Source organism: Theropithecus gelada, chromosome 1 (genome assembly GCF_003255815.1).
Source record: "Theropithecus gelada isolate Dixy chromosome 1, Tgel_1.0, whole genome shotgun sequence".
In the NCBI taxonomy this organism is placed as follows: Eukaryota; Metazoa; Chordata; class Mammalia; order Primates; family Cercopithecidae; genus Theropithecus; species Theropithecus gelada.
Window position 1 is genome coordinate 192,049,299 of NC_037668.1, and position 26,319 is coordinate 192,075,617.

The 26,319-nt window shown below is 38.7% G+C and overlaps 1 protein-coding gene and 2 pseudogenes across 5 annotated transcripts in view; all 3 read left to right on the forward strand.

Annotated features, from left to right (window-relative positions):
• RC3H1 (ring finger and CCCH-type domains 1) overlaps positions 1–26,319 on the forward strand; it is a 95,352-nt gene that overhangs the window by 34,348 nt on the left and 34,685 nt on the right. For all 4 annotated transcript variants that reach the window (XM_025365361.1, XM_025365370.1, XM_025365379.1 and 1 more), the window contains 7 exons: positions 5,992–6,112; positions 6,947–7,186; positions 8,010–8,185; positions 12,374–12,574; positions 15,342–15,474; positions 20,800–20,918; positions 22,800–22,912. In XM_025365361.1, the coding sequence (XP_025221146.1) occupies positions 5,992–6,112; positions 6,947–7,186; positions 8,010–8,185; positions 12,374–12,574; positions 15,342–15,474; positions 20,800–20,918; positions 22,800–22,912 (1,103 nt within the window). The remainder of the gene's footprint in view (positions 1–5,991; positions 6,113–6,946; positions 7,187–8,009; positions 8,186–12,373; positions 12,575–15,341; positions 15,475–20,799; positions 20,919–22,799; positions 22,913–26,319) is intronic.
• On the forward strand, positions 4,190–5,551 carry LOC112611498 (annotated as a pseudogene). The gene has a single exon (XR_003116671.1). The product of XR_003116671.1 is annotated as a heterogeneous nuclear ribonucleoprotein C pseudogene (transcript).
• Positions 23,973–24,091, forward strand: LOC112615982 (annotated as a pseudogene).

The window sequence follows — 26,319 nt, forward strand, 5'->3', positions numbered from 1 at the left end:
TTTTTTTTTGAGGCGGAGTCTCGCTCTGCCGCCCAGGCTGGAGTGCAGTGGCCGGATCTCAGCTCACTGCAAGCTCCGCCTCCCGGGTTCACGCCATTCTCCTGCCTCAGCCTCCCGAGCAGCTGGGACTACAGGCGCCCGCCACATCGCCCGGCTAGTTTTCTGTCTTTTTTTAGTAGAGACGGGGTTTCACCGTGTCAGCCAGGATGGTCTCGATCTCCTGACCTCGTGATCCACCCGTCTCGGCCTCCCAAAGTGCTGGGATTACAGGCTTGAGCCACCGCGCCCGGCCAAAGCTGTTCTTTATGATTCTGTAATTGTGGCTATATGACACTGAATTTGCAAAAATTGTAGAATTTTACAAAGATTATGGAAAACAATCTGAAGTATATGAAACAATTTCACTAAAGGGGTGGAGGAGAAAGAGGATTGTGTAAGATTAAAGATAGAGGAAGATATTATCTATAAGCAGTGTACTCTAGTCTTTTCCCACGGGGGTAAGAATTCTGATACTGCTGTATATATAATACATATTAGAATTGAACAGTTAAGTAAATGAATGGCAAATGGTTGGAGCCAGTTTACAGATAAGCAAGGAGGAAGAGGTTAGAATGATTCATGTGGTAATGGATTAGAGTTGGAGGCATCAATATGAACTCATTTTTAGCTTGATATGGATACAGATAGTTATATACAGAAATAGATACGTGTATATCTCGGGTTATTACACTAACATATTTCCTTGCTCTGTCATCTAAGATGGCCTAGAAAGAACAGCACCCCAATAGCAATGTGTATACATAGCATTCATATCTTGGTTTCTAATACCATTCTCCAATAAAGGGAACCAGAGTTCCTTGGAGAAATGGCTAATTCTAAGACTGAGACAGGAAATACACAAAATGAGTCTGGAGTAGCTTGTAGCACTGGAAAGTATAGAGAAGTATTCAAAACACACACAGACACATACACAGAGTAATGGGGGCTATATCAAAGGCACACAGGAGCCAACTGAAAGAGCTGTCAGTGGCCAAAGCTAAAACAGTTTGAACAACAAAATAAATGGAATTGGATTATAACCCAGGTATAAGATAAATATCCTTGAGTCTACATGATAAAATTAAATGATTGAATAAATAAATGGAAGAAAGAAACAAATCTCCCATGCAGAATTCCAAATTAATTACATAAATATTCTGCTCTCAAGGATGGAGAGTGTGTGTGGGCTATGCGTAGTGACTCCTTCCAAAAAGTACAGTTTGGAAGGTGGGAGATTATGGAACTTTATAGTGGAGAAACCTGGTAAACACTGACTAAACCAGCTGATCAAATTTAACATCAGCAGTAATAAGTCATGTTGGTGGTGTGTAGCTTTGATGTGCTGTGATAAAAATGGTAATTTTCCCCTATGATCTTCCAAAAATCCATAACCACAGTATACTCATGAGAAAAATGACAGATCCTAGATCCCAGTTTAGGGGCATTCTGCAACATACCAGACCAGTACTCCTCAAAACTGTCAAGGTCATTAAAACAAAGAAAGTCTGAGAAAGCTGTCCAAGCCAAGAGGAGTTTAAAGAGACATGGAAGGGCCAGCGCAGTGGCTCACACCTATAATCCCAGCGCTTTGGGAGGCTGAGTTGGGCAGATCACTTGAGGCCGGGAGTTGGAGACCAGCCTGGCCAACACAGTGAAATCCCATCCTACTAAAAATACACAAAATTAGCTGGGCGTGGTGGCGCATGCCTATAATCCTAGCTACTCAGGAGGCTGAGGCATGAGAATCTCTTGAACCTGGTAGGTGGAAGTTGCAGTGAGCCGAGATTATGCCACTGTACTCCAACCTGGGCGACAGAGTGATACTTTGTGTCAACTTAAAAAAAAAAAAAAAAGGGAGAGACATGGAGGGAGAGAGGGAGGCCAAGGTGGGTGGATGGCCTGAGCCCAGGAGTTTGAGGCCAGTCTGGACGATGTAGTGGGACCCCCATCTCTACAAAACAATACAAAATTAGCTGGGTGTGGTGGCGTGTGCCTACAGTCCCAGCTACTCAGGAGTCTGAGGTGGGGGATCACTTGAACCTAGGAGGCAGAGGTTGCAGTGAGCCCAGATGCTGCCAATGCACTCCAGCCTGAGTGACAGAGCAAGACTCTATCTTTGAAGACTAACCGTAATACGGTATCCTGAATGGGATCCTGGAACTGAGAAAGAACATTAGTTGAAAACTAAGGATATCTGATTAACATATGGATTTTAGTTGTTAATTATGAATATGTTGATATTGGCTCATTAATTTTAACAAATGTACCATACCAATGTAAGATGTTAATAATAGGGGAAACTGTTAGCTGGGCGTGGTTGCTCGCTCCTGTAGTCCCAGCTACTCGGGAGGCTGAGGCAGAAGAATCACTTGAACCCAGGAGGCGGAGGTTGCAGTGAGCCAAGATGGTGCCACTGCACTCCAGCCTGGGTGACAGAGGGAGACTCCATCTCAAAAATAATAATAATAATAATAGGGGAAACTGAATACAGGATAATGAGAACTCTGTGTACTATCTTTGCCACGTTTTTTTAAATCTAAAACTGTTCTACAAAATAAAGTTTACTAGGCAAAATGGGTAAAAGATCTGAATAGACATTCCTCCAGAGAAGATATACAAGTGGATAATAAGCATATGAAAGGATGGTCAACATCATTAGCTATCAGGGAAATACAAATCAAAACATAATGAAGTCAGAGGAAGGTAGATGGGAAGAAGAGATAATTATCAAAGAATACAAAGCTTCAGTTAGACCAGAGAAATACCTTTAGTGATCTGTTGCACAGAATAGTGACTATAAATAGTAATACATTGTATGTTTCAAAATTGCTAAAAGAGTAGATTTTATTTAAAATCTACAAAAAAAAAAGTGAGGTGATGAATTTGTAAATTAACCTGCTTTAGTCATCTCATGTTGTAAACGTATCAATCAAAACGTCACAGGCCGGGCGCGGTGGCTCAAGCCTGTAATCCCAGCACTTTGGGAGGCCGAGACGGGCGGATCACGAGGTCAGGAGATCGAGACCATCCTGGCTAACACTGTGAAACCCCGTCTCTACTAAAAAATACAAAAAACTAGCCGGGCGCAGTGGCGGGCGCCTGTAGTCCCAGCTACTCAGGAGGCTGAGGCAGGAGAATGGCGTGAACTCGGGAGGCGGAGCTTGCAGTGAGCTGAGATCCGGCCACTGCACTCCAGCCCGGGCGACAGAGCCAGACTTTGTCTCAAAAAAAAAAAAAAAAAAAGTCGCGTTGTACCCCATAAATATATGCAATTATTATTAATTTAAAATAAAATTTAGAAAAACCACAATGAATTACTACTTTCCACCCAACAGGATAGCTATAATAAAAAAGATAATAATAAGTAGAAGAATTATCTTTCTACATGAAATGTAGAAGAATTGGAACCCTTATACACTCCTGGTAGGCATATAAAATGCTACTCTGCTTTTGGAAAATAGCTTGGCAGTTTTTCAAAAGGTTAAATACAGATTCCTAGGTATATACCAAAGAGAAACAAAAACTTTTGTCCACAAAAACTTGTACACAGATGTTCATAGCAGCATTATTCATAATAGTCAAAAATAGTCTGTCAATTGATGATTGTATAAATAAAGTGTGGTATATTTATACAATGGAATGTTATTCAGTGATGAAAATGAAGTACTGATACAACCTGGAAGACCTTTGAAAACATTGTTAAGTGAAAGAAGCAAGTCAGAAAAGACTATATATTGTGTTGATTTTGCTTGTATGAAATGTCCAGAATAGGCAAATCCATAGAAAATAGATTCATCTTTCCAAAGGTTGGTGGATAGTTGGGAAAAAATAAGGGGTAATTGTTAAAAGGGTACTGTGTTTCTTTTTGGGCTAATGAAAAGATTCTAAAGTTCATTGTGGTTATGTTTGCACAACTGTGAATATACTGAAAACCATGGAATTGTATATACTTTAAACCAGTCAGTTGTATAGTATGTGGATTATATCTTAATTAGGCTGTTAGAGAAACAAAACAAAGGAATGCAAAGATACATGTTAATAGGAAAGATCTTTTGAAAGAATTCAGTAAATTTAGTGGGTGTTTTGATGTTGCCAGTGTTAGCATTATGAGTGCATAAACTATGCTAAATAAAACATTTAATTAGGCCATTTTGTGAAGAGACGAAGACTGAGCGGTTGTGGCCACGCTGCCGACCTCGACCAGCAGTCTGTTTCTCCACGCCGAATCCGGGAGTAGGAGACTCAGAATCGAATCTCTTCTCCCTCCCCCCTCCTGTGAGATTTTTTTGATCTTCAGCTACATTTTCAGCTTTGTGAGAAACCTTATCATCAAACACAATGGCCAGCAACGTTACCAACAAGACAGATCCTCGCTTCATGAACTCCCGTGTGTTCATTGGGAATCTCAACACTCTTGTGGTCAAGAAATCTGATGTGGAGGCAATCTTTTCGAAGTATGGCAAAATTGTGGGCTGCTCTGTTCATAAGGGCTTTGCCTTCGTTCAATATGTTAATGAGAGAAATGCCCGGGCTGCTGTAGCAGGAGAGGATGGCAGAATGATTGCTGGCCAGGTTTTAGATATTAACCTGGCTGCAGAGCCAAAAGTGAACCGAGGAAAAGCAGGTGTGAAACGATCTGCAGCGGAGATGTACGGCTCCTCTTTTGACTTGGACTATGACTTTCAACGGGACTATTATGATAGGATGTACAGTTACCCAGCACGTGTGTACCTCCTCCTCCTCCTATTGCTCGGGCTGTAGTGCCCTCGAAACGTCAGCGTGTATCAGGAAACACCTCACGAAGGGGCAAAAGTGGCTTCAATTCTAAGAGTGGACAGCGGGGATCTTCCAAGTCTGGAAAGTTGAAAGGAGATGACCTTCAGGCCATTAAGAAGGAGTTGACCCAGATAAAACAAAAAGTGGATTCTCTCCTGGAAAACCTGGAAAAAATTGAAAAGGAACAGAGCAAACAAGCAGTAGAGATGAAGAACGATAAGTCAGAAGAGGAGCAGAGCAGCAGCTCCGTGAAGAAAGATGAGACTAATGTGAAGATGGAGTCTGAGGGGGGTGCAGATGACTCTGCTGAGGAGGGGGACCTACTGGATGATGATGATAATGAAGATCGGGGGGATGACCAGCTGGAGTTGATCAAGGATGATGAAAAAGAGGCTGAGGAAGGAGAGGATGACAGAGACAGTGCCAATGGCGAGGATGACTCTTAAGCACATAGTGGGGTTTAGAAATCTTATCCCATTATTTCTTTACCTAGGCGCTTGTCTAAGATCAAATTTTTCACCAGATCCTCTCCCCTAGTATCTTCAGCACATGCTCACTGTTCTCCCCATCGTTGTCCTTCCCATGTTCATTAATTCATATTGCCCCGCGCCTAGTCCCATTTTCACTTCCTTTGACGCTCCTAGTAGTTTTGTTAAGTCTTACCCTGTAATTTTTGCTTTTAATTTTGATACCTCTTTATGACTTAACAATAAAAAGGATGTATGGTTTTTATCAACTGTCTCCAAAATAATCTCTTGTTATGCAGGGAGTACAGTTCTTTTCATTCATACATAAGTTCAGTAGTTGCTTCCCTAACTGCAAAGGCAATCTCATTTAGTTGAGTAGCTCCTGAAAGCAGCTTTGAGTTAGAAGTATGTGTGTTACACCCCCACATTAGTGTGCTGTGTGGGGCAGTTCAACACAAATGTAACAATGTATTTTTGTGAATGAGAGTTGGCATGTCAAATGCATCCTCTAGAAAAATAATTAGTGTTATAGTCTTAAGATTTGTTTTCTAAAGTTGATACTGTGGGTTATTTTTGTGAACAGCCTGATGTTTGGGACCTTTTTTCCTCAAAATAAACAAGTCCTTATTAAACCAGGAAAAAACAAAAAACAAAAAACATTTAATTAATGAATCGAGCACTCATACAGATCTTTTCTTTTGGCCTCCAGGTCCCTGAGCAGCAGCCTATTACTTTATGTAGTGGGGTTGAAGACACAAAGCATTATGAGGAAGCTAAGAAATGTGTAGAAGAATTAGCATTGTACTTAAAACCGCTCAGCAGTGCTAGAGGTAAGTTTGTTTTTGTTCCTTATTTAGAGTAAAATTGCTTTTTTAAATACTCAGTACATAATCCTATATATTATAAGTCCTGAGGAATTCCCAAAAAACCTAACTAGAGGTAAATTTGATGCAATTATCCATACTAAGTAAATGTCTACTAAAGAAACTTGTTACCATAAAAATTGTGAGCTATTAAGCGAATGTTAATGAAATTTACCGATTGTAAACTAAACTCATTTTGTGCTAAATATCATTACACAAACCACAGCAAATAAAATAGTGAATTTTGAGTTTATGTGATGATGGAAACATTATTTGAATGATCATAAAAGCAAATGTAACTACTTACCTCGGAAGTGCTTTCCATCATTTGACAACTCTGAATGGTTTGCCTTCTATCCAGTTCTATATGCTATGCTATAGGCGGTATAATAAATATGGAAGTTGCCATTTTTGCACAGAAAGGGCTTGCTATTTAATTAGGAAAGTAAAATTAACCACTCCGAAATAATATACCAGAACTCTTAGGACCTCAAGATTTAGATTATAAACTAATTATCAATGTTGTCTAGTCCTTTTTTCTTTCTTCCTCTATGATAAAAATGAGTAATGGTATATTTAATGTCATAATGAATGTTAAGTGCACATGAGATAACTCATGTATACATTTGTATACTTTAAAGATATATACATAAGTAAGCTTTACGTGTGTGGTTTTATTTGTTGTTTCTTTTAAATACTGTTGTCTATTCACATACCCACAAGTTAACCCAACAGAAAAATTGCTCCTGGACTTTAAAATTGCATTTTGAACCTAGGAATAACTTCTTTCCTCATTTAAAGGAGTGGGTCTGAACAGCACTACTCAGAGTGTTCTGAGTCGCCCAATGCAGAGGAAACTTGTGACTCTAGTCCACTGTCAACTAGTAGAAGAAGAAGGCAGGATTCGTGCTATGAGGGCAGCTCGATCTTTAGGTGAACGAACAGTTACAGAGCTCATTCTCCAGCACCAGAATCCTCAGCAACTCTCTTCCAATCTTTGGGCAGCAGTAAGGGCTAGAGGATGCCAGTTCCTTGGACCAGGTACATAATTAAGTGTTGGTATTTATTCTGCTGGTAGTTCTGAAATTATGATGTAGGAATTATAAGTGATGTACAAAGCCTAGTTCTTTGCAGTATTTTATTGTTACCAACTAATGTCTTGTTTGATGTTTATGGCTTGGGCAATTCCACATAACTTAGTGGACTTACTAAGTGAACTTAAAACTTTTCTCTTAGTGCCAAAAGTTGTTTCTTTTTTAAAGTTTTTAAATTTTTCCTTTTTTTCACACCTGTAGCAGGAAGTTCATTCATTTTGATAGAAGTTTTTCTTAAATGTATTAATCACTTATCTGTTTTCTTTTTTTTTTTTTTTTTTTTTTTTTTGAGACGGAGTCTTGCTCTGTCACCCAGGCTGGAGTACAGTGGCCGGATCTCAGCTCACTGCAAGCTCCGCCTCCCGGGTTTACGCCATTCTCCTGCCTCAGCCTCCCGAGTAGCTGGGACTACAGGCGCCCGCCACCACGCCCGGCTAATTTTTTGTATTTTTAGTAGAGACGGGGTTTCACCGTGTTAGCCTGGATGGTCTTGATCTCCTGACCTCGTGATCCGCCCGTCTTGGCCTCCCAAAGTGCTGGGATTACAGGCTTGAGCCACCGCGCCCGGCCTGTTTTCTTTATAAAATATATAGAATGTAATACAAAATTGCCCACAAAAATGGTGTAAAAGTGTGTTGCTGGTTAATCTTATTGTATTGCCAGTTAATTGAGTGAATAGCTGCAGAAATGATTAAATATTCCCCTTCTAATAAATGGATTTATCTTATCTATGTACTTGATAAATTTTGGTTTTGCCCAACTTTCCCTAGCAATGCAGGAGGAAGCTTTAAAACTGGTTCTGCTGGCCTTAGAAGATGGTTCTGCTTTGTCAAGAAAAGTATTGGTTCTCTTTGTGGTGCAAAGGTTGGAGCCACGGTTTCCTCAAGCCTCTAAAACTAGCATTGGGCATGTTGTTCAGCTCCTTTATAGAGCCTCCTGTTTCAAGGTATGAACCTACATTAAAGCTCAGCTTGAAAGGAAGCATTGTTATTTCCCCAAACTTAAGTAGTAAAACTTTGAGTTTAATAAAGTTGCCTGTGTCTTTTCAGAAAATTTCAGCAATTTTTCTGTATTATTTTAAAGAATGTAGATGGTGTCTTATTATAGTTAAATCCTATTATATTGAATTTTTGTGTGTTCGATATTGAACAACATAGATCAAATCAAGGTTTATAGATTTTTGTATTCGAAGAGACTAAGAAACTATGTCAATTTCTTACCAAGACTGTGCAGAATTGGTCTGAAGACAGAGTTATTGAAGCACAAATAAATTTTATTTATTTATTTTTATTTTTTTGAGACGAAGTCTTGCTGTCGCCCAGGCTGGAGTGTAGTGCACGATCTCTGCTCACTGCAGCCTCCACCTCCTGGGTTCAAGTGATTCTCCTGTCTCAGCCTCCCGAGTAGCTGGGATTACAGGTGCCCATCACCATGCCCGGCTAATTTTTGTGTTTTTAGTAGAGACGGAGTTTCACCATGTTGGCCAGGCTGGTCTCAAACTCCTGACCTCAGGTGATCTGCCCGCCTCAGACTCCCAAAATGCTGGGATTACAAGCGTGAGCTACCGTGCCCAGCCAAATAAATTTTATTCAGAGATTTTCTCCTAGTGTAATTCCACATATACAGTAATGAAGTTCCATTTGCCATTTCAGTCTATATGGTAATGCTGGACATAGTCTCTTATCCCAAATTGAATAAGCACCGCCTCAAACATTGCTACTCACCATGTATCATTTATTGTTCATCCAGTATTATTTTTCTGACTTTTTTTTTGAGATGCAGTCTTGCTCTGTTACCCAGTCTGGAGTACAGTGGTGTAGTCTTGGCTCACTGAATCCTCTGCCTTCTGGGTCAAGCAGTTCTCCTGCTTCCAGCCTTCTAAGTAGCTGGGATTACAGGTGCCTGCCACCATACCTGGCTAATTTTTTTTTTTTAACTTTTAGTAAAGACAGGGTTTCACCATGTTGGCCAGGCTGGTCTTGAACTCCTGACCTCAGATGATCTGCCCACCTCGGTCTCCCAAAGTGCTGGGATTACAGGCATGACCCACCACACCCAGCCTATTTTCCTGACTTTTAAAAATCAAACTGTCTTGATTCTGACACAGCTTATAACCAGTACTTGAAAACCGTGTCTTTAAAAAAATTAATTCATTCATGCTAGCTGTAAGGAAATCCATTCTCAGATCACCGCATTCTTATCATCTGACACTCATAAACTAAAAAAATGCCACATTAGCTATCCTACTAAATTCTGTTCTCTCATCCTTTGAGAAGGAGGAAATGGTTTACAAAATTAGCAGAAGAGCATATAGATTTCATTTAAACAAAATTTTTAAAGCTCCAGCTAAATGCTGGTCTTATTCTGTATCTTTGTGGAGTCAGACTATATGTTGAAAATGGGCCTCTATTTTCTATAGGTACCACTGAAGCTGTAAGAACCTCTAGCTAAAATTACTTTAACTGGTCCAGATTGTCTCTGAATAACTCACTCTTGTTGTAGTGGTTAGAGTAACATGATTTTACAGTGCAGTTCAGAATACATTCTGGAATGTCTGTCTGCTTCCATTGTTAATTGTTATCCATTAACAGCACCAGACAGATACAATATAGGAAGCTTTGGAAAGAAAATATTCAACCCTCCCCTGTAAAGAAGAATACGTGACTCAAGAAAACCCAGAATACCCATGAAGTGAACCTCTCTGAACTCTAAAGCATTAACAGGAATATGGCCAGGCGCAGTAGCTCACGGCTGTAATTCCAGCACTTTGGGAGGCTGAGGTGGGCAGATCATTTGAGTTCGAGACCAGCCTCGCCAACCTAGTGAAAAAACCTGTGTGTACTAAAAATAAAAAATAAAAAATAATTAGCCAGTTGTGGTGGCACACACCTGTAATCCCAGCTACTGGGGAGGGTGAGGCAGGAGAATTGCTTGAACCTGGGAGACAGAGGTTACAGTGAGCCAAGATCATGCCACTGCACTCTAGCCTGGGTGACGGAGCAAGACTCCACCTAAAGGGCCGGGCGCGGTGGCTCAAGCCTGTAATCCCAGCACTTTGGGAGGCCAAGACGGGCGGATCACGAGGTCAGGAGATCGAGACCATCCTGGCTAACACAGTGAAACCCCGTCTCTACTAAAAAATACAAAAAACTAGCCGGGCGTGGTGGTGGGCGCCTGTAGTCCCAGCTACTCGGGAGGCTGAGGCAGGAGAATGGCGTAAACCCGGGAGGCGGAGCTTGCAGTGAGCTGAGATCCGGCCACTGCACTCCAGCCTGGGTGACAGAGCGAGACTCCGTTTCAAAAAAAAAAAAAAAGACTCCACCTAAAAAAAAAAAAATAGGAATAAAGAAAATTGGAAATTTGTAAAAAGCTGCTTTTTCACTCAGGTCATGATTATTTTCCTTGCAGGAATATGTATCCATACAGCTGTATTCTGGCTGTGTCCTTTTAGTGTCTCCTGTATTTCCATTGGAAAAGCCTTTTGAGCTGCAAGATAATTTGTTCTTTCTTAGTAGAATAAAGTTCTGAGACTTAGACATTTCATCTCTTGGAAATCCTTGATTGTTTTTAGTTAAAGATTGAGTGGTGAGAGCCAAGTTCAAGGAACCATTGTTACATATAGAAAGCATACTTTACATTTTAATGAGGTTCAGCATATATTGAGGGAGTGCTAAACATACGCATTTGGTCTTTTGACTTGCCTTTTAATAATGGCACAATATATTCAGTTTTTGTGACTGTAGTTCTTGATTTTTATCAATTTGGTCTTATATAGATGTTCCTAACAAAAAGTAAGTTAGACTTTCTTCCTTGTAATAAGAATAGAATGCATTTATTTATTTACTTGTTTTTTGAGCGATAGAGTCTTGCCGTGTTGCCCAGGCTGGCCTTCAGCTCTTGGGCTTAAGCAATCCTTCCGCTCAGCCTCAGTAGCTGGACTACAGGCACATGCCACCACTCACATTAATTTTTTATCAGTGTGACTTAGAAGTCCTGATTACAATATTTTGTAGTTTCTTTGGTGAGAGGGAAAAAAACAGGAATTATATCCAAGAAGAATATGAGTCCTTATGGCAATAAAAGGTTAACAAGGCAAAATGTGTTCTGAAATATGTTAGGGTAGAGGTTATCTTAAGCTAGACTTAATTATTTTGCTTTGATTTGTTAAGCATTTGGCCTAAATCCAACTTGACTCAGAATGTAAGTTATTGGGGTGATAACAGTACACCTACCTCAACAAGAGAAGTCAATGAGTTAATCCAGTACTATAATGGTTAATAATATAATTTAATATATTGGCTGGCACATGCCAGGTGCTCAAAACGTGGTAGCTATTTTTATTACTAAATGATATTATTTAATCATAATCATTATGATTATTCTAGTCTAGAACCTCACACTTTACACTTTCTGGTAGTAGCCCATCCCACAAAACTCCATGGAGAATTAAGCCAAGTACAAATTAAATCATTTTTAGAGTTAAACCAGCATCTGAAGCTCTGCAGTCATCAATCCCAACTAGCTCATTGTCAGGCAAGCCCAAGAGTCATAATCCACATTTATGGAGAAGAAACATATTGTTTTTCAGAATATATAATCGTATTAGTGTTTTTTTCTTTTAAAAAATGCATATACACACCTTAAACTGCATGTATATGTTAAAGTCTGTCAAATCGTTGGATTTCATTCCAGCACATACAGATTGACTATACAAAAATCCAAAATCCAAAACTTTTTGAACACCAACATGATGCTCACATGCTCATTGGAGCATTTCAGATTTTCAGAGTAAGGATATTCAAGTGGTTTAATGCAGATATTCCAAAATTTGAAAAAATCTGAAATCTGATAACACTTCTGGCCCAGGCATTTTGGATAAGAGATTTTCAGCCTGTATTTATTCTTTCTGAAAGACCTATCCAGAAAATGTTGGCCTAAATCCAACTTGACTTAGAATGGGATGATAACAATATACCTACCTCAACAAGTTGAGGAGAAAATATTTTGCAGGCAAATGGTATATTCATTTAATCTTGTTGTTGCTGCTAAAATTGTTACGTTAAAAATTATGTGTTCATATAAAGCATAAACTAATTTTTTTGACTTCATTATGAGATTATTTGTGTCTTATTAGGTCACCAAACGTGATGAAGACTCTTCTTTGATGCAGCTGAAAGAAGAATTTAGAACCTATGAAGCTCTGCGGCGAGAACATGACTCCCAGATAGTGCAGATTGCTATGGAAGCAGGCTTACGAATTGCACCAGACCAATGGTCCTCTTTGCTTTATGGAGACCAGTCTCACAAATCTCATATGCAGTCCATTATTGACAAGGTAGAACCTTTTGTGTTCCTTACTTCTTGGACTAATCTTGGCCTTTTGGTAATTCATTTAACAAATGTATATTAAAGTGAATACTGTATAGCTTTTGTAAATTGTAGTTATAGCCAGTGTCATGTCATAACCAATCACATTATAATACCACTTTGTTCATATAAAGAGATGATTAGTTTATATTTTTAATTTTATTTATTTTATATTTTATTTTATTTTTACTAGAATCACAGAGATGATTGCCCACTCTAGAGACCACTCTACATTTAATTTAGAGAAATAGAGTCAAATACTAAGAGTAACCTAAAAAAAAAATAATGAACATTTACTAAAATTTTAGTATGTTTCTAGTGGTTTTAAATAATTCATTTAATCCTCTCAACAGCCCTGTATTATCCATTTTAGACAAAGACAAAGGGAAGTTAGTATGTTTTTCCAGCATCACATAGATAGTAAATGACAGAAGTGGATATGAACTTGGGCATTCTCACTGTAGAATACACTAACCTTTTACCAAACTATTCCCCCCCCGGTCCTTTTTTTTTTTTTCTATTTCTAAAGATAGAATCCCTTGAATGGGTAATACAGTGAGAATTGGGAAATACGTGTTTTAAATGCCTGGTGTAGGGTGGGCACAGTGGATTATGCCTGTAATCTCAGCACTTTGAGAGGCCAAGGTAGGAGGATTGCTTGAGGCCAGGAGTTTGGGCACAACCTGGGGAACATTGGGACACTCATCGCTACCAAAAAAAAAAAAAAAAAAGCCGGGCGCGGTGGCTCACGCCTGTAATCCCAGCACTTTGGGAGGCCGAGACGGGTGGATCACTAGGTCAGGAGATCGAGACCATCCTGGATAACATGGTGAAACCCCGTCTCTACTAAAAATACAAAAAACTAGCCGGGCGTGGTGGCGGGCGCCTGTAGTCCCAGCTACTCGGGAGGCTGAGGCAGGAGAATGGCCTGAACCCGGGAGGCGGAGCTTGCAGTGAGCTGAGATCCGGCCACTGCACTCCAGCCTGGGCCACAGAGCAAGACTCCGTCTCAAAAAAAAAAAAAAAAAAAAAAAACATAGCCAGGTGTGGTGGTAGACACCTGTAGTCCCACCTAGTTGGGAGGCTGTGGTGGGAGAATCCTTGAGCTCAGGAGTTTGAGGGTGCAGTGAGCTATGTGAGACCCTATCTCTTTAGGGGGAAAAAAAGGTGGTACATAATTTTTAGTTACAATGTAGGTTGTTTGCTCTGTCCTGTAGTCTTCTCTGGATACCTTTAACCAGACTTTACCTGCAACTCTTAGATTTGGACAGGAGCTTGTATCTGAAGTTTTGCAACTGATTTATAATTTATGGAAATGCTTAGTAATGATCTATTAAAGGAGTACCTTTCTACCTCAGAAGAGAAACTTGGTTTACTTTTTTCTTTTTTTTTTGAGACGGAGTCTTGCTCTGTCACCCAGGCTGGAGTGCAGTGGCACTATCTCGGCTCACTGCAATCTCTGTCTCCCAGGTTCAAGCGATTCTCCTGCCTCAGCCTCCCAAGTAGCTGGGATTATAGGCATGCGCTACCACACCCAGCGAATTTTTTGTATCTTTAGTGAAGATGAGGATTCACCATGTTGGCCAGGCTGATCTCGAACTCCTGACCTCGTGATCTGCCCACCACAGCCTCCCAAAGTGCTAGGATTACAGGCGTGAGCCACTGTGCCTGGCCTGGCTTGCCTTTTATAAAGATTCTACAAGGTGGTTAATCTTCCTGTCTGAACTGAACTGGTAACTAGGTGTATATCCTACAATAATTTTCTCACATCACCCTCAGTGCTTTAAATTTAATATCCAGAGACCTTTGTACAACAAACTGGCAAACTTTGCGATGTGTGTGATATTTCATAGAGCAACAGAACTTTCTATAATCATGAAAATGTTCTGTGTATGCACTGTCCAATATGGTGATCACTAGTCACACATGGCTATTAAGCACTTGAAATGTGACTTTTGCAACCAATGCACTGAAATTTTTATTTTATTTAATTAACTTAAATTTAAATAGCCACATATTGCTAAGGTTACCATATTGGATAATACAAAAGAGAATTTATTAAAAGTGATGAGAGGCCGGGCGCGGTGGCTCAAGCCTGTAATCCCAGCACTTTGGGAGGCCGAGACGGGCGGATCACGAGGTCAGGAGATCGAGACCATCCTGGCTAACACGGTGAAACCCCGTCTCTACTAAAAAATACAAAAAAATAGCCGGGCGAGGTGGCGGGCGCCTGTAGTCCCAGCTATAGGGAGGCTGAGGCAGGAGAATGGCGCAAACCCGGGAGGCGGAGCTTGCAGTGAGCTGAGATCCGGCCACTGCACTCCAGCCTGGGCGACAGTGCGAGACTCCCTCTCAAAAAAAAAAATTAAAAAAAAAAAAAAAAGTGATGAGAAAAGCACTAATTCTAGTAAATTAATGGAGAGAGAAACAGGAATTAACAATTCACAAAGATGACTCATCAATATATCTAACTGATGGGAGGCTGAATTGAGAGAGGTCTCACATTTGAAGAATGTGACAGCAGAGGCAATACAGTACACAATGTGCCAAGCTCTAGATGCAGAGAAGTAGAGAATTTATTTAGGTAGCAAGTAATCTAATCTGCCCAGAGTGTAGAGTGTATGGGAAGATAAAAATTAAATTTAATAAATTGTAAAAATGATTGTGATATAAATAATCTTTGTATTTAAAAGATTATCCGACCTTTGGGAAAGTTAACATTTATCTTTTTTAAGTTGCAGACCCCAGCCTCTTTTGCACAGAGTGTTCAGGAACTAACAATTGCTCTCCAGCGGACTGGAGACCCAGCAAACTTGAACCGACTAAGACCCCATTTGGAGCTGTTAGCAAACATTGACCCTAGTCCAGGTAAACCCATGGGAAATTAATGGACTGTCTTATATGTGCCTTTTGTGCTGCTCAGTGATTCTTTCATTATCTTTTGTTCTTCCTCTAGGGTTTCCTAAAGTAGTTACTCCAGATCTTTTTTACAGTATTTTAAGTTTCCATTTTAAATATTTTCCCTCTTTATCTCAGGTTAGTTCACTTTAATATTTATTTAATACTTTTTACACTGTTGCTCATTTCGTCAGGAAAATAGATCTCTCTGGGCTTCTTTATGTTTCTTCTTTCTCCCATCACAAAATTGTGTTGTATTTTACCATTCTTACCTCTTCCAAATCTCGTTTTTCTCATTTTTTTTTCTGTATTATGTATCCTTAGTTGCATTTCCTTGATCCTGTTTTTGCCCTCACCATAATATCTTGTTCCTTCAAGTATCCTCTCTTGTATATGTTTACTTAGGCTTTTTCTGCTCCTTCTTCTTAAGCTGAAAATGTACCCAACCTTCATTTTTCACCTTATACTTACATCTAAGATATTTTAGCTTCTCTGTGTTTATTCCTACTACTGATCTGAAGCTCTCTTAATATTTGCTAGTAGGTTCCCAGTCTCTGATTCCAAAAACTTTGTCTTAGTCTTTAAATCACTCCCATTTGTTTTCAGCATTTGGATAATGTTGTTGAGCACTTTTTTGATATCTTTCTGTGATCTCATAGTTCTCTTCTGACCTGAGTGCTACTTCTGTCATATTTGTACCATGCTTTCCCCTCCTGCCCACTAAAGAGTAGGCAGGTTATGCTCTTGGGATTTTGTTTTCTCTACATGCTCTGATAGTGGTTATTCATTCTTAGCAGCAGGTATTACTTTCATGTAGAATACAGACTCCCAAATATCTGTCACTATTGTCTCTGCATCCATTCCAGATACATCTCCCAATGCTTGCTGAGATTTTCCATCATCTCCTCTGAGTGCATCAAAGCAAGCTCATCATTACTTGATACTTGCTCTTCCTCTAATGTTTCCTCTTTCTGATAATGACCTCATTCTCTGAGGTATGTAAGTTTAAAACCTTAATATTTTGTCTTGCCTCATCTTTTCCTTTCACTTGTTTTACATACCATTTCGTACAATAGGATTTATCTGTTCTTCTTTCACAACGTCCCTATATCCCCTGCTTATGATTACTTCCTTTGAGAGCCTCCTTTTCTCTGAGACTGAATGTCTTACAAGTTCCTCTACTATGAGTTCCTCCAATCCAGTCTACTTACTGCTATAAAAGAAATCACATCCCTGATCTTGCTTCCACACTCATAAATTTTCATTGTTTGTAGAATTGCTCACGGAATAAGGTTTGACACTGATGACTATGGCATTCAGAGCCCTCGTAGTTTTTTATCAGCCCACTTTTATAGGTTTGCTCCTAAAATTGCTTAGTAAACTAGATCAATGTTACTAGAATATATAGTGATTTTTCCCCCCTACTGCTGTGCTTTGATCATCCTGAGCAGTCAAAAGAGAACTTCCACAAGTTCCTAATCCATTTTTGACCCCGTTTCTCATCTACCTACTGCTTCATTTCTTGTTTTGGCACTCTCTTGAACTCAACTCCAGTCAGGCATTTATCTCCACTGCTCTATCCAAACTTATTTTGTCAAGGTTGTAAACTACTTCCATGTAGCTAATTCCAAAGGTCAGCTCTCAGTTCTTACTGTACTTGATTTAGCAGCGTTTAACATTTTATTTATTTATTTTTGGAGAGACAGTTTCACTCTGTCCCCCAGGCTGGAGTGCGATGGCAATATCTCACTTCACTGCAACCTCTGCCTTCCAGGTTCAAGCAATTCTTGTCCCGTGTAGCTAGGATTACAGGCCTGCACCACCACATCCAGCTAATTTGTTACCATTATTTATTTTTATTTTTAGTATCTTTAATAGAAACCGGGCTTCACCGTGTTGGCCAGGCTGTTCTCAAACTCCTGACCTCAGGTGACCCGCCTGCCTCAGCTTCCCAAAGTGCTAGGATTACAGGCATGAGCCCCTGTGCCTGGCCATTGTTCTGTACTCTCTCTTCCTTGAAATGCTTTTTTCTTGGCTTTTAAGCTACTAATTCTCTTCTTACTTTATTGAACTCTCCTCAGCATCCTCTGCTTTCTCGTCTCCATATCCTGTACTCTTTGGAGTGTTCTCAGAGTTTAATCCTATACCTGTTTCCTAGATAATCTTATCTATCTCATAGCTTCAAATATAATTTATATAACTCACAAATTTACTGTATTTTTATCAGTTTTGAGGTTCATAATTATTTCAGATCTTAGCATTTCTGAAATTGGAATGCATTTGTGTGAAGACATATTATAATTAACAATCTTTTTTTTTCTTTGGTGGCACATAAAGTAATATGCATTACAATTGATAGTCTTTTAGAGTTTGAAATATATATCCAGCCCATGCCTTTTTCCTGAACTTGCATATAAAACTGCTTTCTCGGCCAGGTGCAGTGGCTCACGCCTGTAATCCCAGCACTTTGGGAGGCTGAGGTGGGTGGATCACAAGGTCAAGACATTGAGACCATCCTGGCCAACATGGTGAAACCCGTCTCTACTAAAAATACAAAAACTAGTTGGACGTGGTGGCGGGCCCCTGTAGTCCCAGCTGCTTGGGAGGCTGAGACAGGAGAATCGCTTGAACCCAGAAGGTGGAGGTTGCAGTGAGCCGAGATCGTGCCACTGCACTCTAGCCTGATGACAGAACAAGACTCCGTTAAAAAAAAAAAAAAAAGCTTTCTCAGCATCCATCATCTTATATCTGATAAGCATTTCAAACTGAATCTATCTAAAAATGAGCTCTTCCCTGCCATCCTGTTTGTGGCAACTCTATCCTTCCAGTTGCTTAGTCCAAAAATCTCAACTCTTCTTTCTCTCATAATGTATATCTGATCCGTTAGCAAATTCTGTAGGCCCTACCTTTAAAATCCATCCAGAATCCATCTACCTTCACTGCTACCATTGCCATCTCTCAGGAGATTATGGAATAGCCTCCTGTTGTCTAACTGATTTTAGCAAAAGAGCCAGAGTGACCCTGTCACCCTCTGCTCATAAATTCTCCTGTGGCTTTCTGTCACTCAGAGTAAAAGCGAAAATCTTTCCCATGATCTATAGGGTCTCGTGTGGTCTGGTCTTCCATTACCTCTCTCAAACCTCATTTCCTACCCTTTTTTTCTCTTAATTTCCTCTTCTCTGGTTCTATCTCCATGCAACATGCCGGGCACACTTCTCACATTAAGGACTTTGCACTTATTCTTCCCTCTAACTTGGATATTTTTCCCCTAATATCTCCAGTAGGCACACTTAAGCCCTTCTTTCAGGTCTTTAATCAAATGTAACCTTCTCAAGGAGGACTTTTCTGGCCTCTGTCTAAATTTTTTTTTTTTTCTTTTGAGACAGAGTCTCCCTCTATTGACTAGGCTGGAGTGCAGTGGTGCGATCTCAGCTCACTGCAACTTCCGCCTCCCAGGTTGAAGTGATTCTCCTGCCTCAGCTTCCCGAGTAGCTGGAACTACAGGCATGTGCCACCATGCCCAGCTAATTTTTTTTTGTATTTTTAGTAGAGTGCAGTGGCTCACGCCTGTAATCTTAGCACTTTGGGAGGCCAAGACAAGCAGATTGCCTCTGTCTAAAATTTTACACATTGGCCCCACTTTTCTTAGTTCTATTTTTTCAATTCAACATTATCTAAATACTACTGTATATTTTGCTTATTTGTCTTGGTTATTATCTGGCTCTTCTCCTTGAATATAATGAGGATTTTTGTTTTAATCACTATTGCTTACCCAACAACTAGAACAATAGCTCAGATTTAGCAAGTGTTCCAAAAACTACTTTTTTGAATACTTGTTCTCTTTACCTTTTTTCCTTTTCAGATTCCATGTGTCCTTCAAAGCCCAGTTCAAATGCCATCCCCTAGAATTCTTTCAGGATGTCTGAGCAGGAAGTTATCTCTACATCTCTCTTCTAGTTTCATTTTATGTATTTCTTTTAAAGAATATTTTATGTTTAGCCTTATAGTTAATTTTTCTTTTATAAATCAAAGTGCTGGCATAGGGCAAATACCTACTAAATGAAGAAGACATGTAGCAGAGTTACTTTATATAATAGCTCTTCCATTAAATTTTTTTTTTTTTTCTTGAGACGGAGTTTCGCTCTGTCACCAGGATGGAGTGCAGTGGCGTGATCTCGGCTCACTACAACCTCCGCCTCCCAGGTTCAAGCAATTCTTTTTTTGTTTGTTTGTTTGTTTGTTTGCTTTTTGAGACGGAGTCTTGCTCTGTCGCCCAGGCTGGAGTGCAGTGGCCCGATCTCAGCTCACTGCAAGCTCCGCCTCCCGGGTTTGCGCCATTCTCCTGCCTCAGCCTCCTGAGTAGCTGGGACTACAGGCACCCGCCACCTCGCCCGGCTATTTTTTTGTATTTTTTAGTAGAGACGGGGTTTCACCGTGTTAGCCAGGATGGTCTCGATCTCCTGACCTCGTGATCCACCCGTCTCGGCCTCCCAAAGTGCTGGGATTACAGGCTTGAGCCACCATGCCTGGGTAATTTTTGTATTTTTAGTAGAGACGGGGTTTTTTTTCATGTTGGACAGGATGGTCTCCATCTCTTGATCTCGTGATCCTCCTACCTCGGCCTCCTAAAGTGCTGAGATTACAGGCCTGAGCCACTGTGCCTGGCTTATTAAACTTTTTAAGCTTTTTGTTTACCAAAACTTGATTTATATAAAAGTTCAAAATAAACATGCAAATTGACTGACTACAGGCACTCCTCAGTTTTGTTTAGTCCACACAGTGTTGGTCTGAGCAATGGTCTAAATTTCTTAGATGCCAACATTTTAAAACTGAAAAATTTTTACTTAAAAATCTTAAGTTTCAGGTTTCCCTGGGAAACAGTGAATGTATTTGGCAGTGCCAGCCTTGCATTGTCACATAACAACAATCATCTAAAGCTGAGTTATAACCATACTCTTAGATGAGGGACACGCTCTCCAGTTCAGCAGTCCCTGTCACTCGCTGTTGTCTCCTCAACCCTAAGAGTCTAATGACAGTTACCACTATTGTGTGGCCTATTTACCTCTTTCTTGTTACCTTTCTTGTTCCTGTGGTTATTTCAGTTTGCAACCCCAGCTTTGAAAGAATATGTCCATTCCTTTAAAATGATGGTTAGGTGAATAAGCTATTATCTGAAAAGTTAAGGTGTGAAACTTGATTTCACTGAAATGTTGTCAACTAACTCTTTTATTAATTTGATATTAGGGAAAATATTGAGTAACATTAGAGTTTAAAACATTATTATTGGTTGTATAGATGCTCCTCCTCCTACTTGGGAACAGCTGGAAAATGGGCTGGTTGCTGTGCGTACAGTGGTACATGGGCTGGTTGATTATATCCAGAACCACAGCAAAAAAGGAGCAGATCAGCAGCAGGTAAGGAAGCTGTTTAAAACTTAGAGTTAATCCACTGTGGATAAGCCTTAAAACTATAGGTAAACCACTGTGGGTATACCTACAGATGCAAAGCCAAAAAGATGACATGAATATTTTGAGACTCTGACTATAGAAACTATAAATTACCTTGGCATGGTTAACAGTTTACTGCATTAGGCTGGTAATTTTATCTGACAATATTGACATTAAATAATCCTTATTGATCTAATATCATGCTGGGGTCAGTCTTCACATTGGATATGGCAGCATTTGACGGAGAAAATAGATTCAGTGCTGAAGTTTATTCCTTTTATATAAAATTATTATTCTCTTTAGTTTGTATGACATTTTGGTTTGACAATAAGTATCACTTTTTAGTGCTAATACTGTATCTTTTCAATACTATTCAAATTTCTATAGATTTTCTTATTAAAATTAAAATTTTTTTTTCATTCATAGTGTCTGTTATACCAGTGAGGCAACTTTCCCTCACAGTTTTTAGATGAAATACAGCGGTAGAGTATAATAACTTCTTATAGCTAGATTTTTAAATTTTATTCCCAGTAATTTTATTTTGCTCTCAGGATTTATATTAGGTTCATTAGATCTTTTATTTTGCAGTAGTAAGCCTGTGAACTTAAAACTCTTAATTTACCTGGTTCAGGTAAATATCAATAGATTATTCAGTATTCCTTTTTGCTTAAGAGGCAAGAAATATAAAAAGTATCCTGCTAAGTAAAATAATCTGGATATGACTTTCCTAACCTATCTAACACAGGTCAAAGCTTTTATTTATGAATAGACATAAAAGAAAGGAGAACCTACAATTTTTAACTCTCTGTTTCATTAGACATCTTGAGGAAAAAAACAAACGTAATGAGATTAACCTTTAAAGTCTGCCATATGGTGATAAAATACACTAAATTTTGTCCAGTTCAGTGTTGTGTCTCATATTTCATTAACTTTCAAATCCATCCTCTTGCCTTATCCTTGAGTTGTAGATAATATGTGTCATTTGTACTTCTGGAGATATTTTAAGTCCTTGGTATATTGTTCTGCGTGTCAAGAAGAATTAGTTACAGAATATTCTTTGATTTTAGGGCCTTTTGTAGTTTTTGTGGTGTGTTGTAAGGAAGCATACATATAGCTATATTGAACATTGTACAAAACAAATATTAGAAGATAATTTATATATTTGAAAGTCTTAAACTACAGTGGTTTGTTTTTTCATTATAAAATGTGGAAATGGGCTGGGCACAGTAGCTCGCGCCTGTAATCCCAAGCACTTTGGGAGGCCGAGGCAGGCAGATCACCTGAGGTCAGGAGTTCGAGACCAGCCTGGCCAACATGGTGAAACCCTGTCTCTACTGAAAATACAAAAATTAGCCAGGTGCGGTGGTGGACACCTGTAATCCCAGCTACTCGGGAGACTGAAGCAGGAGAATCGCTTGAGCTGGCAAGGTGGAAGTTGCAATGAGCCAAGATTGCGCCACTGCACTCCAGCCTGGGCAACAGAGTAAGACTCCATCTCAAAAAAAAAAAGTGGAAATGAGATCATAGTGCCCCCATGAGATTTTTCTTTTTCCATATAAAACAAGTGTAAGAATGCCCATGAAATTTATTCAAGAATTTATATGATGCTACTTGTTTGAGAATTAATATCAACATATCAGAAAAATTAGGACTACCTTCTTTTTGCTTTATTTATATTTGGACATTGAAACTTCAGACGGAATGACTTTCCAGCACTTTTGCTCTTGGTAATCTAAATAAATATGTGAATTACTTATCTAGATTATCAAAATCCTAAAATGACAACACAAAATTTGTATTTTTTTGTGGGGGATTATTACACATCTAATATTTTGATTTTGGTTTTAGCCTCCACAGCATAGCAAATACAAAACATACATGTGTCGAGATATGAAGCAGAGAGGAGGATGCCCTCGTGGGGCCAGCTGTACGTTTGCACACTCACAGGAGGAACTGGAAAAGTAAGTGTGGAAATCAGGAGACTTTGGAATAAGGTATAAGTGGAATAATTTGCTGACATACAGAAATACAGAAAGAGTAATTGCTTTATCTTAAATAAATAGGACATTTTTAGAATGCAACATAGCTTGAACATTCCTATTCTGAAAATCTAAAATGCTTCAATATCCAAAAATGCTTGAAAGCCAACTTGACACCACAAGTTGAAAATTCCACACCTGACCTTGTGACGGATGGCAGTCAAAACTTCATGCACAAAATTATTTAAAATAATGTATAAAATTACTTTCAGACCATGTGTAAAAGATGTATATGAAACATAAATGAATTTTGTGTTATGTATTTGGGTCTTATCCCCAAGACATCTCCTTTATGTATATGCAAATATTCCAAAATCCGAGACAAATCCAGTGTTTGAAACACTTCTGGTCCCAAGCATTTTGGATAAGAGATACTCAACCTGTACATAATTTTTAAAAATGAAAAGCAGTTTCTTCAGCTTTTATTGCATCATGCCTATAGATAGGAAACTATTTTATGATTAGCTAAATCTAAAAGTGGGTCGTTTTCACGACCAAAAAAATTTAAATTCTAATAATTTTAATCAATTTTAACTAATTGCATATTGTATTTCCAATGGAAAAATTTGCCCTTGGCTCAGTTTAACAAGTTCTTTTAAACTTCAAGGACAAGATAATTTCAGGAATGTTAAATTTTTCAGCTCATTGAAGAAAGAAAGCAGAAGCCTCTTAATTTATTTTTATTTTTATTTTATTTTATTTTATTTTTTAAAAATAGAGACAGGGTCTCCCTATGTTGCCTAGGCTGGTCTCAAACTCCTGGTCTTAAGGGATTCTCCTGCCTTGGCCTCCCAAAGTGCTAGGATTACAGGCAGGAGCCACCACACCCATTGCCTCTTAATTTGTTTATAAATCCAATGTAACACTTTTATTAAATTTGACAAAGATAACACAAAGAAAACTGTAAATCTATCACACGTATTAATATTAAAAATCTCAAAAATTTAAATATAATTAAATAATACATTACAATAGATGCCATGTCTATGGGCATAATACCCTGAATCCACCTGAGCTCATCTGATCTTAGAAGCTAAGCATGGTCAGGCCCAGTTAGTACTTGGATAGGAGACTGCCTGGGAATATTGGGTGCTGTAGGTGTTTTTTTTTTTAATATAAATAATATAATTTTTTTTAAAGAAAAGAAAATAGATGCCATGACTCTGCAAAATTAGTACAACATAATTATCACAACTTAGAAAATAACATGATCATATGCAAAAAATGCCAAAGGCTTTTGAATAAAATTGAATGTCAATTAAAAATCAAAATTTCAGCCAGGCGCCAGTGGCTCATGCCTGTAACCCCAGCACTTTGGGAGGCCGAGGCGGGTGGATCACAAGGTCAAGAGATTGAGACCATTCTGGCCAACACTGAGAAACCCCGTCTCTACTAAAAATACAAAAATTAGCTGAGTGTGGTGGCACACGCCTGTAGACCCAGCTACTCGGGAGGCTGAGGCAGGAGAATCTCTTGAACCCAGGAGGCGGAGGTTGCAGTGAACTGAGATTGCGCCATTGCACTCCAGCCTGAATGGCAGTGCGAGACTCTGTCTCCAAAAAAAAAAAAAAAAATCAAAATTTCTTAATACAACAGAAATATCATACTTTCTCAGCATGGTAATAAATCATGTTGTAAATCAGAAGCCAACATAATAGTATGATGCTTAATTAGTAAAATATTCAATTCACTCTCATTAAAGTCAAGGATAAGGCAAAATTTTCTGCTAGTAATTAGTAGTAAAATTTTCTACTAGTATTATTTAACATTGTGGAAGTAGTAGCTAATGTATGTAAGAAGGAATAAAATAGCCATAAAATTATTGGGAAAAAAAGTTAAAATTCAGGATCTCTTCTACTTTAGCAACAACAAAAAAAGATAAATACCAAATAATAGATTTGTAAAGAATAATCAGGGTGTATATAAATTGAACCAATAAATTACCTAGGAACATAAGAGAAATACTGAGTAAACATACTGTGTTCTTGGATAAGGTTTGACGTTATAAAAGTTTTATTTTTCCATAGACAATAAATTCCAAGAAATCCGAATTTAAATCTCACCATGATGATGTTAAGATCCTATCAAAAATTCACTTGTAAAGAATAAATATGTACAAATAGCCAGGAAAATTCTGAAAAAGAAGTTTTTGACAGGAACTAGACTAATAACTAGTAACCTATATTATGGACTTCAGTGAATAAAAGACTGTAGTCTTTTGCATAGGAATAGATTAATGAAACGCAATAGAGAATCTAGGAGGAGTCTGAGATGCATGTAGGAGCTTAGCATATGTGCTAAAGGTGGCATTTCACATCAGTGACCAAAAGAATGATGGAAAATAACTGTTACCTATTTGAAAAATAGAGCTGAATTCTTACCACAATCTTTATACTAGAATGAACTCTAAATGTGTAAGAGATCTAAATATTTAGGAAGAAAGAAACCACAGAGTAGTAAGAGGGTTTTTGTTTGTTTATTTTTAGTTGTTAAGGAAAGAAGGAAAATATTTTTTTAAGAACTACAACCCAGCATCCATAAAGGAAAAGATTGATAAATTTGGTTACATAAAAATTATAAAACTAAGATATGGTACAAGTACAGTATTTTATAAAGAGCTTGGTGAAGAAATGACATACAGAGGGCTGATATCCTAACATAAAACGAGCTCTTACAAATCTGTAAGAAGGAGAGGAGCCAATAGATTTATGGATCATAAACATAGTTTACAGAAGAAATACTAATGACCAATTATCCTGTGAAACTATGTTCAATCTCACTAGTTGTTAAAGAAATGCAAATTAAAGCAACTTAGTATATTTGGACTACCAAGTTAACAAAGACCAGTACTACCCAGTATTTGAGGTTTTGAAAGACGTTTTCCTTCATGATCAGTAGGACTTAAAATAGTTTTAGAGAGCAGTATGATATAAAAATTTCTAATTTGCATGCTCTTTGACCTCATTCTGCCTTTGCTTATTTGGTTATTTACACAAGGTGTAAGTACATGTTCATAATTATCTGTTACCTTTTTTATTGTTTGTTTATTTATTTATTTTTTTTGAGACTGGGTCTCACTGTTTTCCAGGCTGGAGTGTAGTGATGTGATCATGGCCCACTGCAGCCTCGACTTCCAGGCTCCAGTGATCCTCTCACCTCAGCCTCCCGAGAAACTGGGACCACAGGTGCATGCCACCATGCCCAGCTAATTTTTGTATTTTTGGTAGAGACAGAGTTTTCCCATGTTTCCCAGGCTGTTCCTGAACTCCTGAGCTGAAGTGATCCACCCACCTCAGCCTCCCAAAGTGCTGGGATTACAGGTGTGAGCC